At 42.9% G+C, this 19,228-nt stretch overlaps 1 protein-coding gene across 4 annotated transcripts in view; it reads right to left on the bottom strand.

Annotated features, from left to right (window-relative positions):
• NFIA (nuclear factor I A) overlaps positions 1 to 19,228 on the bottom strand; it is a 471,982-nt gene that overhangs the window by 52,526 nt on the left and 400,228 nt on the right. For 3 of the 4 annotated variants that reach the window (XM_020993052.2, XM_020993050.2, XM_020993051.2), the window contains exon 10: positions 32 to 123. The exons of the other annotated variant lie outside the window; for it this stretch is intronic. In XM_020993052.2, coding sequence (XP_020848711.1) covers positions 32 to 123 — 92 coding nt within the window. The remainder of the gene's footprint in view (positions 1 to 31; positions 124 to 19,228) is intronic. 4 annotated transcript variants of the gene reach the window in all.

The raw sequence follows: 19,228 nt of genomic DNA, 5'->3' as shown, positions 1-19,228 counted from the left end.
ACCAGATACAGAAAAGAGGAGATCGGCCCACCTGTGTCTGTTGAGGGATATTTACAAAGCTTGGATCCCGGGGTCCAACACTGACGAATCGGTTTGCGGGGGAGGTGCTGGGTGTCGAGTAGGCTGTGAAGGGAAGGGACACATGCGTTCAGGAAGCAGCACCAGAATGCACACAAACAACACCAGAACACACATTCTCAGAGCCCAAGCAGCTGATTAACAGAGAAATGGGCACACATTTTAGCTAGCAAGGCTTTGGGGCTAGTGAGAGCTATCTAGAAAATGACAAAGAAAGGGTAAGTGGAGGGCAGGAGATCATTTTTCAAATGACTGGCAGGTAAAAAATACATTGTTAGGGACATCTTGGCTTCCTCCCCCTCCCTCCACCTCTTACCACTGAACAAATTAGGAAATTAGGATGCATTGGCAAGGAGGGCCATCTGAATTTTACCCGAGTGCCTGCATGCAGCACTGCACCTGTGGCCTTTAGAGCACAGGGAAGAATGAAATAAAGTCGGAAGATCTTTTCACAACCCGGCTTTTCACCCTGGTGCGTTTCTGAAAGTCACGGAATATTTGTGTAATGCTATAATCTGGATAAAGCCTTCAAAAAAAAAATCAGGAATTCAAGAGTTCTAGGGGAAAAATGAAAAACCCACTTTAAACAAGCTACCTTTCTAGGGCCCATATGGTGCCTGGCATCTTTATGACATGTAAAATGGAGCCTCCAGAAAAGAGAACCCTCACCACCTGCATGTACATCCCACGAAGTGCTAGCAAAGCTGCAGCTGTCCAGGCGCCATATTGAAATGGCTTCATCTTTCCTCTGCTCTTCACAGTGACCTCAAAATTTTGCCGTTTTCAAGGGTTTCACACTACTTTCATTCAAAGACATTGATCCAATTTAGAAGTGGGGTTCACGAACTTATTTTTAATATATATTTTGATAACTTCATTTCAATATAATTGATTTCCTTTTGCAATTCTGTTTTTTATTTCGTGCATTTAAAATATTATGCTGAGAAGGGATCCACAGGTCTCACCAGATGGACAAAAGAGGCCCCTGACACAAAAGTTTCAGAACATCAGATTTAGAGGGTTCCGTGACTTTGTCCTGTTTTCATTCGTTTTTGCCTCTGCCATGACAAATCAATGGAAACTCACGGACAGGAGACCTATAGGATGGGGAAGCTTGGATGAGCAGTGGCCTTCACCTTGGGAGGAAACACCAACACTGATGAACCCACGGATGATAGGATCGTCGATCTAGGTAGGGCTGCATGGGGTTGCAGAGGTCAATAAGGAAGAGATTATGGACCAGAGGGTCACAGTTCTAGGGATGGGAGGGACCCAAGAGGCTATCACGTCCAACTCTCTCATCTTTTAGGGGGAGAAACTGAGGCCTAGGTAGGTTAAGTGATTTGCTCAAGGTCACAAGGTAGTATTTGAAGAGACAGGAGCCAGAGGAATAATGGAGTAATTGGAGTAATGGAATAATAATTGTAATAACAGTAATTGGAATAATGGCGTAATAATGGAGTAAGTGGCTCGTGAAGTCATCCCATAATAACAAGGTCCCAGGGTGACAGACTTAGAGCTGGAAGGGCCCCCAGAGCCATCTGGCTCCAATAGTCTCATATTACAGATGAGGAAACTGAGGCTCAGAGGAGCGAAGAGCTCCACCCAGGTCACCATGGTAGGAAGTGGCGGAATCACTAACAGAATTCGCTTCCTGTGGCTCCAAGATCCAGGGCTCTTCAATAACGAGCAGAGGTCAGGGAGGTCAGGTGGCTGTAACGGATGGGGACTAGCAAGGCCTTCTGACTTTATGTCAGGATTTTGAAGGGACACCACAGATGCTGCTCAGTATTTTAAGATGCTCCACACAGTGCCTGACACACTGTAGGTGCTTAATAAGTGCTTGTTGACTTAAGGACCACAGGGGGAAAAAAGGGCACTTTCTGTTTATCAGATCAAAACCAAAGCCCTGTCTCAAATCAAAGCCAGCTCTCTTACAGAACACACCAGAGAGTTGGCCTTTTATGGGAATTTGGCTGTAACGACTATGACAAAATCATTTCCAAAACACCTAAAAACAATTCAAAAGAAACATTCTTTCTTTGGATTAACTGTAAGCTATGCCTTCAGATACAAGGGTGACAGGTTCAGTAATTTTTGAGAGTAAGGGGAATTGACTGGGTTTTTTTTTTTAAAGCATTTTGCCAGGTTATTTCCCACAGGGAATGGAGAGCGGCCTTACCCTATTTCTATTTTTTTTTCTCTCTCATAGAAATGTGTTCCCAGGTCCTGTTTCCTTTGTTAGATAGGTCCTGAGATGAGATTTTTTTTACCACAACTAACATAAGTGCCCTTATATTCTTCCTTGGTAGGCTGTCATGCCTTCCAGTTGGGCATGGCGACATTTTAAAAGTTACATTACATGCCTATTTTAGGGACAGGGCTGGAAAAATCATTCATTGTGTAAATTGTTCCTAGTAATAATTCTCCATGTAATGAGAGAAACAGGGTAGCTTTAGTAGGTGCCAGTGAAATACTTTCAGAAGGAATGTTTTGTTGCTGGAGATCGGTTTGGTGTGTTTCTATATCTTTATTTTTCTTTTCTTTTTTGGTTTTTCAACATGGGGAGTTAGTATGCTGCAGAACACCAGAAGGCCTACAGGAAGGTCTGTAGCAAACTGCACAGATGGGAGATTTATGGGAGGAAATGGATAAAAATGGACCTAAATTAGAGGGTGTGGACAGGATCTGACTAGCACCGGTGTGCATGGGGTGTGATCAGAACCAAGGGAGGGAGATGAGATGAAGTCACAGGTGCCACGGAAGTGCCGAATCATCTAAAGGTAGTATGTGGTGTATTTTAGCATCTACTGGAGAGTCGTACTTTCAGAGGACCAGAAATGATAAGATCCTAGGTGTGGAGCTAGAGGCCTGTGGCCCAATCCCCTTATTTTACAGATAAAAAGGCTAAGGCCCAATGTGGGGAAGTAACCTTGGGTAGCAGGAACCCAGATTTGGAGTTTGAAGGGGTGTTGGAGACCTTCTAGTATAACTCTCATTTATAGATGAGGAAACTGAAATTGTAGGTGAAGTGAGGATAATGAGATCTTAGATCTAGGGCTAGAGGGCCCTCCGTGGTCATCCAGTCTAATTTATTTTACAAAGGGGAAAAACACAGTCTCAGAAAAGGTGACTTGCCCGAGGTCACGTATGTAATACATGGTTGAGGCAAAATTCAAACATGGGTCTCTGTATCCAGATCTCATATGCCAGGTCTCTCTCTTTTGCATCCCCAATTAGAAGTCACTGGAGAAAATTTGTAACTCTTTCCAGGGAAAAGCATGGATTTCCTCCTCCTCCATTTTTTCTGGGAAAGCAGACTGTGAAAGGATACTCTGCTGAGCTGAGATCTTCCTATTTGCAATCTTCAGTCTTTTGTTTCAGGTTATCAAATTTTAAGAAATTTCAGGAGCAACCCATATCTCTGAATCGCCAGCTCCTAGTACAGTATTGGGCCCCCGGTAGGTGATTAATAAATGCTTGTTGAATTAAATTTAGTGTCCTGGGTGGCCTAGCACTGCCTTGCATGACACAAGTTCTCCTCACTATGAACTTAATTCAATTAAACAACTCATGAGTGAAAAAAATGGGAAATGGGAGTAGTATTAGGGAACATTGAAAGAAATGCCCTTTCAAGCTGGTTAGTGGGTTAGGACATTATTCATTCTTTCACACTTGAAATGTTAGACAGGTTAAGGAAAAATATGAGGGGAGTGGAAGTTAAGGTTAGAGTTTCAAATTAAAGCAAAGCGGCTGGTGATTGGGAACCCCATCCCATTGACTTCTGGTTTTGAGACCCAGGAAAACATTATAGGACCCTAATTAATCTAGACACATTTCAATGGTGAGATTTCCATAGATAATTCTACCATAATGTCAAAAAGTGAAAAGCAATGTGGCATGGCAGAAACATGGCCATCCTTGGAGTTGAAAGACCTGGATTTGGATTTGAGTTTTACCTCTGAATGGAATGACTACATGATTGTGTCCAAGTGCTCCCACACAACTCTTTAAAGTTGTAAGTTATGGCCTGGTGGACAAAATTTGTATCAGTGGACAGTTCCCACACCAAGAGATTTCCCTATCGATGAAATCACAGGTTTGGACCAAAGGAAATAAAAGAAGAGAAGACAAAAGACAAGAGAAGAGAGAAGGGAGAAAAGAAGGAAAAAAGAGGAAAGGAAAGAAGAGGAAATGGAAGAGAGAAGAGAAAAAAGAAAAAAGGAAAGGAAATAAATGAAAAGGAAAGATGAGAAAGGGGAAAGAAAGAAAAGAAGGTAAAGAAAAATCTATATTACTGTTTTTCACAAATAAGGACTTCTGATTTTTTTCCTGATTTCTTTACTGCAGCATCCTTTCCTTCCACACTAGAAATACTAATTAAATACCTAGTAGATGCATGAGCACTGGCTTAGGTACTCTGTGTGTGTGTGTGTGTGTGTGTGTGTGTGTGTGTGTGTGTATTTGTGTACGATAAGGGAAGCTTAGAATATAAACTTGACAGCAGGGACTCTTTCCTCTCTGTCTTTGTTTCACCAGTGCCTAGTACACAGTGGCACTTAATAAATAAATACTTCTTGAATTGTGGTACACCATAGGTGCTTAAGAAATATTTCTTGAATTGAATCCAAGCCCATTGATTTCCTACACCAGTTTGACAACCCCACAAGCTGGGCTCCACTTTCTCACTGGTTGGTAAGAAACTCTCCCAGGTGATTCATTTTCACATTTGAAACAAGTGATCCATCGTCCAGTGAGAGGGAGCCTTGTGCGCGCCCATTAAAACTCAAAGAAAGAAAGATCGGGTATGTAAACACCCCCAAGTCTGGAAAGCAGGGGCTAAGCAGTGCTATCGGGTTTAGCCTGGCTGTTCAACTGTCTGGGAAAACAAAGGAAGCTCCGGGAAATAGGCTCCACGGAATGCCTACTTCTGGGAAAAGATGGGATCAGGAAAGAAGGAAGGAACTCTCATTAACTCTCCGCCATTTTTGCTGCGCTGCTGCTGTACTGGGCAACCCTGGAGCTTCCAGCTGGTTAGATTCTATATGCTGAGATGATGTCCTGGCAACTCAGATTTTCCCACTGAAACAATGGGGTTGGAGAAGAGGGGACACTTTGTTCCTGTTGAAGGACTAGGAGCTCCTCAAGTTTCTTTAGTCATGGCCACAAACAGCATGCTTAGTCCAATAACATGACTGACCTATGCAGTACAGAGCCTCCTGAAGTGTCTATAGGAGCAGCAACTCACTTCTGGGGTGGGGGTGGAGAGAGAAGAGAATAAGCACTTTAACAGCACCTACTATGTGCCAGGCACATGATAGGTGTTATACAAATGTGTTAAGCATCATCATTCCATTTGATTTGTAGATTACTTTGAGGCTGCAAAATTATTTTTGGATATACTGATTCTCACAACTCAAGCTTTTGTCTTATTTCTTCATAATTCTTCTATTTTGACTGTAGGAAATCAAAATGTAAAGATATATTTAAAAAAAACAGTCATAAAATTCAGAAGGGCTCAGCATCCTAAAAGTTGAGAGTTCAAAGGGATGTATGTTAGAGGTCACCCTGTCCAATCCCTTCATTTTCCAGGTGAGAAAACAAGGCTGAGAGACTCGCCCAAGGTCATGAAGCTAATAATTGGCAGAGATGGGATTTGAACCCAGGTCTTTTGGCTTCAAATTTAGAACTTTCTTATTGTATCATTCTCCCTTCTTGTGGAAAAGGCTCAAAGTCGTTCCCTTGGAAGTCTATGTACTTAATAAAATTGTGCTCTCACTGCTCAGAATACTTCGGGACCTCTTTTTTTAGAATGCCTTTGGATATGATTTAGTGGTCATAAGAAATAGGTCAGAAAGTGTTTTAATACTTATTAGTAAATGAAGACACGATTTTCCTTGGTCAGCTCCAATTGGGACCGTTCCATAAAAAACCTTGTTCAATCATCTGGGAAGCGCTTAGTCTGCCAGGAGATAAGACTTGGGAAGGGGTGGGGTGCAGAAAACAGAGCAGCCATCTCAAATGTTTGAAGAGATGTCATGTAAGAGGGATTGGAACTGTTTTTCCTAGTCTTGTGGGCAGCAACGAAGACTAAGTAGAAGGGGCATAGAGGCAAAGTAAATTTTGATGTCAGGAAAAAAGCTACTAACGATTTGTCGCTGCTGACTTGTTTCAGTTGTATCTGACTCTTCGTGACCCCATTTGGGGTTTTCTTGGCAAAGATACTGGAGTGGTTTGCCATTTCCTTCTCCTGGCTCATTTTACAGATGAGGAAACCAAGGCAAACTGGGTTAAGTGACTTGCCCAGGACCGTACAGCTAGTGTCTGAGGGCAGATTTGAATTCAGGTCTTCCTGACTCCAGACCCTGATCTGGAACAGCACCATCTGGCCGCCCTGGAGGTCCACACGGGCTGCCTTGGGTAGTGGTGGGTTCCTTCTCACTGGAGGTCTTCTCCTGGAGGCTGGATGACCGACAGTCACTCTAGAGGACGGTCTGGTCATACACAGGGTCAATGACATGACCTCTAAGCTCCCTTCCACCTTTCAGACTCCAGGATTCTTTGAAGTGACTTTTGGAAGGAGAGGTAGCGTCCCTTGACGGCTTTTGAAGAGCCTGAGTCAGGGACATCACAGCAAGGAGGGCTCTTAAAGTCCAGGTTGCTGCTCTCCATTCTACCTTTCAAACAGAAAGGTTTTTCTGGTGTCTCCAGCAGCCATTTCATCAGTACTGGGAGCCTCCCCTTAGGTCCTGATTTTAAACAAGACATAACTGTCTCCAAAAGGCATGTGCCTACCTGTTACTCAAGTAATTATCTCTTCCTCTAATCCCTGACCCCATTGCGGCTTCACGCTTTGGAAAAAAAAAAGACTCAAAGTTGTGGCTTGAAAGGGGTACTTAAAACACTAAGTTTGACTCTGAATATACTAAATCATCATTTTTCCATCTCAGCTAGGAGTCTTGCACGTTGCCTTTAAATGGAATTATGTAATCCTCATCTGAGTGGGAATTTCTCTTTTAACCAGCTATTTTTGATTATTTTCAAGGCTCATGTGAGTATAAACAAATAATGATTTAAAAAATGGTTAAGGGAGGCAACTTGCTATAATAGAAAGAACAATTGGAAAGAGATAGGAGTCCCACAAAATATCCTCAGCTTAAGCACTAACTAGCTTGGTGACATGGGGCAGTTACAAGGATTCTCCAAATGTTGATTTCCTGATCTGTAAGAAACATGGGTTGGACTCGGTGACTTTAAGGCTCCTTCCAGTTCTAAATCAATAATCCCATAATCCTAAACACTAAAGTCCCACATATCAATCAATCAATTAACAGGTACATATAAAGAGCTTACTATGTGCCAGGCACAATGAAGGCACTTTCCAGGAATCTCAGAACGACTCACACATCCAAATGGGTACCAGGGCTTCAAAATAGTCCCCTTGACCATCCACTTATTCAAATGAAGCTTACCCTGTCCAAAATGTTTTAGGAATGGAGCATGGATTCAGAGAGCAAAGGGGACTTATTCTAATCTTACTTGACAAAGAAGAAAAGTGAGGCCCAGAGGAGCTGGAGGAACTTTCTGAAATTCATACTGGTAGTAAGTGACAGTCAGGATTTGAACTTGGGTCGTCTGACTCCAAATCCAGTATTCTTTCCACTGCAGCAAATCCATTATCTTTAGCTACACAGGAAAGTCATGACTAGTTCATAGAATAAAACGTTCTCCTTTGGTCAAATGCCTTTTTACTTCTTCCTCTTGGGGCAGCTAGGTGGCACCATAGTGCATACAACACAGGGCCTGGGATCAGGAAGACTCATCTCCCTGAGTTCAAATCTGGCCTCAGACACTAGCTGTGTGACTTAAACCTGTTCGCCTCAGTTTCCCCATCTGTCAAACAAGCTGGAGAACAGAACTGGATACCACTCCAGTATCTTTGCCAAGAAAACACCCAATAGGATCACAGAGAGTCAGATGTGACTGAAATGACTCAATGCCACCAAAAACTTGCCTTCTTTCCCTGCTTTTGCTAGCTTCTACTCCCTAACTTCTTCTCCGGACACAAACAAGGACCATGCAGATGCTGGCCAGAGCTGAGAGGTCTGGATAGAAGAAATGACCAGAAAGGGGTGTTTGGGCATGACCCAGGAGAGGGGGCACAGGGCTTGAAAACGGCAGGAGGCCAGCAGACAAATCTAAGTTCATCTGTGTGTTGCTTCTGCACCTTGGGAGAGAAGGTTGTGATTCCTGGGCCCTGTAATTAGCTCTGGACTGCCCGCCTGAATTACTGAGGGATGGCCACTGGCTTCATTTTGGGAGCATCCTGCCCAAAGCATACCCAGCCCTCAGTTTCAGAGCTGGACAAACATGGAGAATGAAGGTGAGCAGAACAGGGGGAAAAGAAAGTCCACTCAAATCCGGGGAATCTAAGTGGAAAGAACTCCCCAGGACCCCGGAGAAAGTGACTTTTGTTCTGCAGAAGAACTTGTAGAAAACAGGAAGATCAGAGTGCTGACCAACCATGAGTGTGGCTGGCCTGCAGACACCTGGAGCATGCAGCTCCGATCTGGGCTGCACGGCAGCCAGCTAGGATGGGCCACGGCCATTACCCTTCCTGTAAGGAGATAACAAAATTAGGAAGAGGCCTCATGTTCCTTGACCTCACCAACTTTAAGGAACCTTGATGGCCTGACCAAGCCTGTGCACTCCTAGAAGGTGGGAGGCCCTCCATTTTCTTCTGCTTCATGTAAGCCCTTCTGGTGCTACTTCTATGAATGCTTAGTGAGGAAGAGCTGCCAACGAGGGGGTTTACATGAAGGATAGAAACTCTTCTAACTGCCGATGCTTTCAGATCTTTCACTGGTCACCAGAGCCATGATGCTTGTCTCTGATGCTGCCATTCACTCTAGGCTAAGGAGTTCTGAACCTTTTTTGGGGCATGGACCTCTGGGGCAGTTGAGTGAGGCCAATGGATGCCCTTCTCAGAATAATACTCAAAAATACCCTTGGGCTGGTTCATAGGATTATAGATTCTGCCCCTAGAATTGAGGAAGTCAGATTCAAACCTGGTTTTTTCCTGACTTCACGGCCAGTGTTTTTTCTATTACATGATAAAAAGAACTCCTCCTTCCTGACTCCCCCACCACACATGTATGTCCACATACACATATGTGTACAAACACACACACATACAATCACATACAAATTCCCCAAACCCATCTGAGATAACATGGTACCTATTAAGGGATGAAAGATGGAACATCCCTGATGCCTAATGCTCTCCTCTCTGGTGATTAAATAGTGTTTTGCTTTGTGGTTATAGTAAGTGAAAGATATGCCTAATGGATGTGGTGATAAAACTAGCATAAAAGTGAAGCAGACAGTGCGACCTGCCCATGTAGATGCTACATGTATCATTCTTCCCATTTTACAGATGAAGGTCCCTTTCAGCTCCAAAGCTACGATTCCAGAAGCCAACTGATTGGGGATGATGAATCAAAATGGCTTTCTTCCATCTTCTCTGTATTCATTTCATATCTACCACTGTATGCGTGTCTCTCCCATTAAAACGTAAGCTCCTTGAGGGCAGGGATGGTTTTTACTTTTTCATTGTGTCTCTAGTGTCTGGATCAGCACCTGACACACAGTAAATGCTTACTAAACGCTCGCTGATTGATCGATTGCTAGCAAAGTAGAATCCCTGCCTGCTACGATGCAATGGCAGAGAATTCTTTTTTTCTGAAGAACAGAAAGAAATTCAAGCTTAACACAAATAGCCATGCTAGTTTCCAAGTGACTTAATGGGAGCAGCTGAACACTCTACCTTCAAAGGGATTAAATTAAAGAACAGAGCAGAAAGGCCAGGCCAACCCGATAGACCTGCAAGATGATTTCTGGTGGTTTTCTAGTTAGGCATCGAAAAATATGATAGAAGTGACTTCAATGACACCTCTAACCGAGTCAATCTTTGGAAGGAGGAACCAACCCACCCGTGCCACCCAAAGGTGAAATGGGTCAGAGTATGAGGCTACCTCTCCTGTTTCATCAGTGTCTTTTCTCATTAGGCTGCACGTAGATGCCCGGCAGGTTACTTCCATCATGATAATGCTGCCAGCTAGAATGGAGGCACAGCTCATGCTGAGTGACAACTGTGTTCTTCCAAGTTGAGGGAGGGAAAGGAAAAAGCCTTTGCTGTGATTCCCAAGTTAGGACGATTCTGAAATGAGCACCGCCTTTAGGTTAAGGCAGCTTCTACATGCACAGATGGGCAGCAGTGGCAAGGCAAATAACTGAGATTCACACAGCACTTTAAAGGTCGTAAAGTGGTTTTGTATCCACTAGGTCACTGAGTCTTACTATGACCTTGTCAAGTAGATGCTACATGTATCATTGTTCCCATTTTACAGATGAAGAAATTAAGGTTCTTAGAGGTTAAACAACTTTAGACAAAACACAGCCTCATTTTTCTCATCTGTAAAGTTAGAAGTTTGGACTCGGTTTTTAAAAACCCTCCAGCTTTTAGCATAATGCCTAGAACACAGTAGGGGATTAATAAATGCCCACTGACTGATCAAGAAAATAATTTTTATTCATGCATTTGATCCTTTAACCAAATACGGACAAATCAGAATCACAGAGGCTGCAGTTGGAAGGGCCCTCGGAAGGCAGTCAGTCCAGATGCCAGATTTTAGGAGGGACATTAAGAAGCAGGTGTAGAGAGGAGGGTAAGCTAGGTGGCAAAGGTCCTAGGACTTGTAGCCACAGGTGCAAGTGAGAAAGAAGTAAACTGAGGCTAGAAGGCAGGAAAATTGAGAGCTGTCCATAAGGGGAATGGGCTGACCTAGAAGTCTGGAATTCTCCCTGACTTACACTCTTCCGGGAAAGGCTGGATGACCTCGGAGGCTCCTTTCAACTTGGACAGTCTTTTAGTTGGGGAATTTAACTGATCATAGATTTAGAGCAGGGAGGCACCTCAGAGACCCTAAGTCCAGATCAGCCATTTTGCAGACGAGGAAACTGAGGCTCAGAGAGGGAAAGAAGCGATTTGCCCACGGTCACACAGGAAATGAGTGGTAGAACCAGGATTTCAACTCAGGCCGCTCAGCAAGTATTTTTTTTTAAAATAAAGAATCGCATTATCTAAAAATAGATTTTATTGATCTACGTTCCTTTTTATATCACCTAGATTTCTCCCTGCATCTCTCTCTTTCCCTTCTCCAAGAGCTATCTTTTATAACAAAGACTTTTTTTTAATGAAAATGAATAATCTTTTCCAACGAGAAAGATTTCTTACAAACCATCAATTCCAACCCATTTATTTTAGAGAAGAAACTGAGGCCTGCGGCCATGAAGTAACATGGCCAAGGTCATAAACATGAGAAAGTGGGTGAATGGGGGTGTCACAGAAATACAAACAGAAACAGCAAAACCAACATTCACCTCTGAGGACCAAGGTTCCATCTACTCTATGCTACGCCGTCAGGATGGAGAAACTGCATGAACAGATGTTGGAACGTTTTCATAAATTGTCAGCTAAACTCCATGAATCTGGCCCCTTCCAAATGAGGTTCCTTGTATTCTGTTTTATGAATGGAAGGTATTTGGTAAACGATCAATTGCCCAGTGAATGAATACAGTGACTAATTACCAAAGAGAAATACTTTTTCAAATCTTTTGTTTAAACTATGTTGGCATTTATTACAAAAAGATGCTCCTGAGAGAACTTTCATTTTTAATGCATGCAGGAGCTGTCAGAGGAAATGCTAGTTACTCTATAAATAAAATGCATTCATTAAAGTAAATGAACAAAACCTAACTCCTGGGTATGGTTTGCAAAGGTAAGACTGAGGAGGAATGCTGAGAGCTTGCTTTCCAATTTTTCAAAGATTGGCTGACAAACTGGCACGAATCAGTCAGGCTCAGTAATCCTGACTACAGATGTACGGGTCATCTTCCTCAACTAGAATATTAGCTTCCTGAGGGCAGGGACTATTTTCCCATTGGTTCTGTATTTCCAGGGTTCAGCACAGTGCCTCTCACACAGGAAGCCCTTAACAAAGGCTTGTTGCTTGTCTGATGGGCAAGGTCACCGTCCCTGTATGATGTCAAACAGCTGCAGCTTTAGACACATCCCTGGACTTGACTGAAGGTTCTAATTTTCTTCCAGCCCACAGAATCAGAGATTTAGGACTGGGAGAGATAGCAGATATTATCTAATCCAATAGTTCTCAAAGTGTGCTTCTTAGCTGCCTGGGGTTCCCTGAGGTCAAAACTATTTTAATAATAATACTAAGATAGTATTTGATTATTAAAATACTCTTTCCTTATCCAACTCCATCTCTGTGAGAGGTCAGGTTTCTTCATTTATTTCAACTATATATATCAAGAGATTGAATCTGGGAGCAGCTATGAGAATCTAGCTGTCTTCTTTCAAGCCAGACATTAAAGAGTTTTGAAAAAATATGTAAAATAAAGCCACTTTTCTCATGATCTTTTTTTTTATTTTGGAAAATAAGTTATTTTTTCATAAAATGTTATTTATATTAATATGTGATGAGCTTTATTGCTATTCTAAAAGAACATATTTTAAAATTTGTTTTGATTTCTAATACAGTAAATGTTGATAGATGGAACCCACATAACCCAAAGTTCTTCTGAGTTTCTTAATAATTTTTAAGAGCATAATGGAGAACTGATGTCCTCATTTTACAGATAAGGAAACTGAGGCTTAGCGGGATTAAATGACTTTGCCAAAGTTAGCACAGTGTTAGAGCTGGGATTTGAACCTAGGTCCTTATGGTTAAAACTCGACAGATATGATGTGTTATCATCACCTTAGGCATGTGCTATTACTTTGCTTCTGTCTGGGTGGCTGGCATGCAGATGATGTGGGACTGGGATTTATAAATGTCTCTTTCTGTTTCTTCAAAGAAGCAATGAAGAAAGAAGCCGCATCTTTGAGGATGAGATGAAGGCATGTTGACTCCAGTAAAATATCACAGAATTCTCCCCATGAAAGAAAATGCACTCACACTCCTCCTAGGAAGGAGCATTTGGTGCTTCCTTCTTAAAAGGCTAATGCATTCCTACATCTAAGATTCCAACCACTTCCTCAACATGTACAGTAACAATCCACCTGCCTCCTCTACTGTGTAGTGGAATACCAAGATCATGGAAGGAATAAATTCTGCCAGATGGTGACAGCTGGTTGGTGCTTCCATTTATGTTAAGGAGGATCACAGGCATGTTGGGGACCAAAGCTCAGGAGTCAGATTCATGATTACTAGGGGACTCTGGGAGAAAGCTGGTGGTGCTGCCATGTTGCTGGCCATTATATGCACAGGGAGATGCACTGGATGTCCTTATGCACTCTGCTGAAGTCGTGATCTTGCCAGTGTGGGCACAGCTTCTGTTGATACAGATGAGGACATTTTCATACCCTCCCTACTTAGGCAAATCCGCCCGTGGGAACACAGCTGGAAGGGACCTTAGAAATCATCCAGTCTAGCACCCTCAATTTACAAATGAGGAAATGCAACCACAGAGAGATGAAGTGACTTGCCCATGTCTCACAACTAATAACTGTCTGAGGCAGGATCTGAAAGAGGTTTTCCTGACTCCAGGCCCAGAGCACTACCCATTAGACCTCACTGCCATGTTCTCCGTCAGGTGTCCCAGGATGATCCCACTCAGTATTCTGGAGTCCTCTTTCCTGTGCTTTTAATATCTCAGGGGCACCAGCGTATGCCCATTCTGTCATCCCTCCTTTTTGCTACATGACTGGCCTGTCTTTGGTACATATTTGGAAATCACTCAACCTCTCATATGCTGCAATCCATGAGAAAGTGAGACACTCTCAATGGGTATTTGGGGTTCTTCTTCCACTAGATAAATTACACTAACTTTCTTTCTAAAGGAACTTTTCAAAAGTTTGGGAAAAGTCCTTTCTCAGCTGGAAGTGATATTTCTTTGTCCTTCTGACCTGAAGCTCTAAAATGAGCCAGATGACCCACATTGAAGGTCCTGTGATCTTGGGCCAACAAATCAACTTCTCTGGTCTTCAGTTTCCTCATCTAGGTGACATCTAAGGAGCCTTCTGGTTCTAACTTTCTACCAGTCGAGAAGCATTTACTAAGCACCTATTGTGTACGAGCTAGGCACCCTGTGAAATGTTAGGGATACAAAGACAAAACAGCCTGCCTTAGAGGAGCTTTTATTCTAACAGGGGAGAAAGTATGCATGTTGGGAAAGGGGCCAGTCCTGTGATTTCCTTGGTAGAGGGAAAGTCCAGGTGAGGAGATTCCTTGTACTGATGTAGGTCCACACTTTGTACACAATTTAGAGTCTTAATGATTATCCTGGGGCACTGAGACATTTAGTGATGGCCCAGGGTCAAGACTGACCTCCAGGGGCAGCTAGGTGGTACAGTGGATAGAGCCTCAACCCTGAAGTCAGGAGGACCTGAGTTCAAATCTGACCTCAGACCAAACACTTGACACTTACTAGCTGTGTGACCCTGGGCAAGTCACTTAACCCCAACTGCCTTCCAAAAAAAAAAAAAAGACTGACCTCCAGACTTGGAACCTCTGAACTTGGCCTCTTCACCTCCTCCCCCTCCAGCCTCCATTTATGTTCTGTCTTCTCCCATTAGAATGAAAGTTTCCAGAAACTAAGGACTGTTTTCCTTTCTTCTTGTCTTTAAATTCCTAGCATTCAGCACAAGTGCCTAGAACACGGTAAGCTCTTAATAAATGCTGGTTGACTTGATTTGAACTCAGGTCTTCCTAGCTTTGAGGACAATACCCTACCTACTATACCAGGGTGCTTCTCATGCAAACACACATAAATGTATACATATATACATAAATATTTATATAATATGTGAGAATATTTATATAACATATACAAAATGAATAAAAGTTAACTAAGAGAGGAAGTATATTGTCCAGAATTAAAGTTAACTGTTCGAGTTATCTCCTCAAGGAGAATAAGCATTTATATAGCACCTACTAGGTACCAGAACTATGCTAAATGCTTTATAATTAGTACCTCATTTAATCCTTACAACAATCCTAGAAGGTAGGTGCTATTAGCATCTTCATTTTGCACATGAGGAACTGAGGCAAACAGGCTTAAGTGACTCACCAGGGTCACACAGCTAGTAAGTACCTGAGGCTGGATTTGAACTCAGGCCCTCCTGACCCCAGGCCCAGTACTTTATCTGCTGCTCCACCAGCTGCCTCTTTGGTCCTGGATTGCACCCTGTCTTGTGGTCGAGGTCCATGTCTTAGTAATGTGTTGAACATTACAGGCCTTCCATAAATGTCCAGAATGAATGAATGAATGTTTTAGCCTGCCTCTGAGGCAGAAGCTAAATTCTATATCTAATGGAAAGGTTTTGCCTCATTCATAAAATATTTCTTTTTGGATGTTATTCAGTGTCTCGAAGAGAATTCACACTTAGTCATAATAAGCTGCAGAATGGAAGAGTCAGGAAGGACTTTAGAGATGCTTTAGACTAGCTCCTTCATTTGTGCAGAAGAGATGGGGGGGGCAAGCATTTATGAAGCACCTACTACGTGCCAGGCACTGTGCTAAGTCCTTTCCCAATGTGATCTCATTCGACCTTGTAGATTGGGAGCTGCCAGGCATCTTAGAGATGGTCCAAGAGGCAGGGCGACCCCCCAGGCCAGGCCACTTTCCGGCTGCTTCCACCATTTCTCCTTCCCAGGACGGCTCCTCTTGCTCTCTGTCTCCTCTTCTCTTTCCTTTCCTGCTCCTCCCTGACACTGTTTATTTGCTCCATTAAATCAGAGACAGAGCTCCCTGCCAAAACAATGTGAAAAATATTTTTACAGGTCCCTGAGGTCTTCACAGGAAGGGCTGATAGGAAAAGGGAGAGCAAGGAGTCCCTGAAAGAGGGTCTTCTTAAGTGCCCCCTCACTTGGAAACTTTTGTAACTCGGGCTGTGAGTCTGACAGAGGCCATCTGGGGACGGCAGCCTCAAGGAAATTCAGAAAAGCGTCCGATGGTGACATGAAGGGGCCTCAGGAGACGAGGGTGACCTCAGAGAGGTCATCCAGCCCAGCCCCCTCCAGAGGGGTCATGGATTTACAATGGATTTAAATTTCTGTTTTATATGGGTTTATAGGGACATGGATTCACAAACTTAGGACTGGGAAGGCCCTTAGAGGACATCAAATCCATCCCCCTCATTTTACACATCAGTAAACTGAGGCCCAGAGAGATTCATAGTATAGGATCATGGATTTTACAGCTTAAATGGACCTTTGATGTTACTGACTCCAACCTTCACAATGAGAAAACTGAAGCTCAGAGATGGCAAGAAATTTTACCAGGGTCATCCAGGAAGGATTAGAACCCACGTCTTTCTGTGTTCTACCCATGATGTCAGACTGCTGAGGAAAGCAGATCGAAACTGGGCCTCTCACACTTATTGGGTAACCAAGGGAAAGTCGCCAAACTTTCTTCTCCTAGAGTTGGTTAACAAGCATTTATTAAGCACTTACTATGACCTGCATTTATTAAGCACTTACTATGACTGAATATGATTTACATTTATTAAGCACTTACTATGACTATGATTTACTATGACCTGCATTTATTAAGCACTTACTATGCCTGACTATGACCTGCATTTAGTATTTACTATACCTTACTATGGCCTACATTTATTAAGCACTTACTATGACCTGCATTTATTAAGCACTTACTATGACTGAATATGATTTACATTTATTAAGCACTTACTATGACTATGACCTGCATTTAGTAAGCACTTACTATGACTTACTATGACCTACATTTATTAAGCACTTACTATGACCAGCATTTATTAAGCACCATGACTTAATATGACCTACTGCGATCTGCATTTATTAAGCACTTACTATGACCTGCAAAAGGCAGATGAGGATGCATGTAGCAGCAACCTCACAGGGCAGTAGCGGGGCTCCGAGGAGGAAACGTCTAGAGAGTGCTCAAAAAACCTTCAACCTTCCTATCGATGTAATTATTACCATTTTTGTCCAGGGTCTCTTTTGTTCAGCATCTGATGACCACTGAAATCTCAGCACAAAGGCAGGCAGAGCCTGCCAGCCACATCAGGCAGCTCCTATGATGTTACTCAATACAGAAATGCACTTTGTTGATGGGGGGTACTCCAGCTTCATCTACATTATAAACGTGAGCACCCACCTGATACTGCTTGAAGAGGAATTCTAGATCTTAAAAAACGAAAGGGATTTATAAAGAAGGCATGCATGATGCTTATGAGTCTTTTATGAATTTTTAAATCAACTCGTTGCATATCTTAATTGATTAGAAAAGGAAGGCTGGCCAGTTTTATTTGAGTCGTATTCATCGTTATCAAAAAGGATTTCTTTCTTCTAGAATTCTAAGGCTGAATTACTAATTTCCTTTTTTTTGTGGAAGGGGAAGGCGAGGATAATTTTTACAGCATGTCTCTAGTCCTTGCGCACTCTACAAAAATGAGGTGAGCTTTATTTTAGAGGAGTGGAGAGGATAATATAGTATATTTCATTTTAAAGGGTAAGAATACAAAAAAAAAAGTCCCAGTCCAATGGTCTGAGAGCAATTCCCTCTAATTCTTTAGGTGCTGTAGGAGATCTGAAGGAACACATTTCCATGGTCTTAAATGCTTGGAAAGGAGCCACTCACTAGCTGCCCTGGCCAATCCAATAGGGCTTATTTCCTGACCAGGTGTAAGGCTCCAAGACGGGAGCTCACTGGTGGGGGCCAAACACGTGACTTCCCCAGGACTGATTATCATGCAAGTTAGCACTTCTGGTTGCCATGGCATCCTGGGGAGGCACGGCTCCCACTGACTGCTCACCCCATACCACGGCACGGAAACCTCCCTCCAGAAGATGGGCAGTGGCGCCCACCCTGGGGATGGAATGCTCAGATCATTCGGAATATTTTTTGTGCACGGATGTGAATTTTTAAAATTTGTTTTAAGGAATGTATTTTGTTCTCTGTGAAAAGCAGATTTCCGCTCTAGGTCCCCTTTCCCCAATTTTTTTTTTTTTTTTTTGCCACAGCTGCCAGGCTGGCTGTTGGTGCCAGAGGCAACTGATTAGTTTTTTAAAAAAAGCACTTCTGGCTTGCTGACATCCATTTGTATTTCACTATGTGATGGCAATAATAATTATACCTGGCACTGGAAAGGAGAACATTTATAAACTTTTAGAAATGTTTCTGTGTCTGTTATGTTCAGTTCACTGTCCCAATGGGGTGGAGAGGGTATCTGTGAGTCTCCCCATTTAACAGGTAATACAAATGACTTAGCCAAGGTCACAAAGGGTTATGATGCATTTTGTGGCCTGTACCTCACTGTCCTGTCATCATCAGAATGATTCCGTACTTCTCCTTTACAAGCAGAGTGGATAAAGCACTGGACATGGAGTTTGGAAAACCTGAGTTCAAATCCAGCCTAAGACACTGAAATTGCTGTGTTACCCTGAGCAAGTCTCTTAGCTATGCCTCAGTTTTCTTGCCTGTAAAAAGGTGATAATAAAAGCCCCTCCCTCTCAGGTTATCATGAGGATCAAATGAGACAATATTTGTAAAGCGCTTTGCAAAGCTTTAGGCGCTATATAAGAACCCCGTGAAGAAAGGAGGTCAAATGTTATTAGCCCCACGTCAGGGGTGAGGAAACTGAACACCAAGAGTGGTGACATCGTTAGCCTAACAGGTAGATGCTGGCTACTGAAAGACTCATTGACTGTGCAAAGTAACAGGGAGCTCTATCACAGACTGGCAGAAAAAAAACCCACTGACTCCATTTTACAGATAAGGAAACTGAGACCCAAAGAGTGGAAGTGACTTGCCCAAGGTCATGTGTATTGACCAGTGGGATCTGGAGCCCAAAGATTTATCAGGGGTGTAGCCATCAAGTCAGTGGAAGAGTGAAACTTGAACCCAGGTCTCCTGATTGTAAATCAGGGCTCTTTTTACCACACAAAGTCCATGTGTCTGCTGAAACCTGCTTATTTCAGTGGAATGTAAGGAAAAGTTTAAGTGGAAAGGGCAGCCAGGAGGTGCAGTGGATAGAGTGTTGGCTCTGGAGTCAGCAAGATGAATCTTCTTGAGTCCAAATCCGGCC

Source organism: Phascolarctos cinereus, unplaced genomic scaffold (assembly GCF_003287225.1).
Source record: "Phascolarctos cinereus isolate Bilbo 61053 unplaced genomic scaffold, phaCin_HiC Scaffold_5;HRSCAF=322, whole genome shotgun sequence".
Classification (NCBI taxonomy): domain Eukaryota; kingdom Metazoa; phylum Chordata; class Mammalia; order Diprotodontia; family Phascolarctidae; genus Phascolarctos; species Phascolarctos cinereus.
Note: the sequence above shows the minus strand (reverse complement) of the source record. Positions and strands in the feature narration are given on the sequence as shown.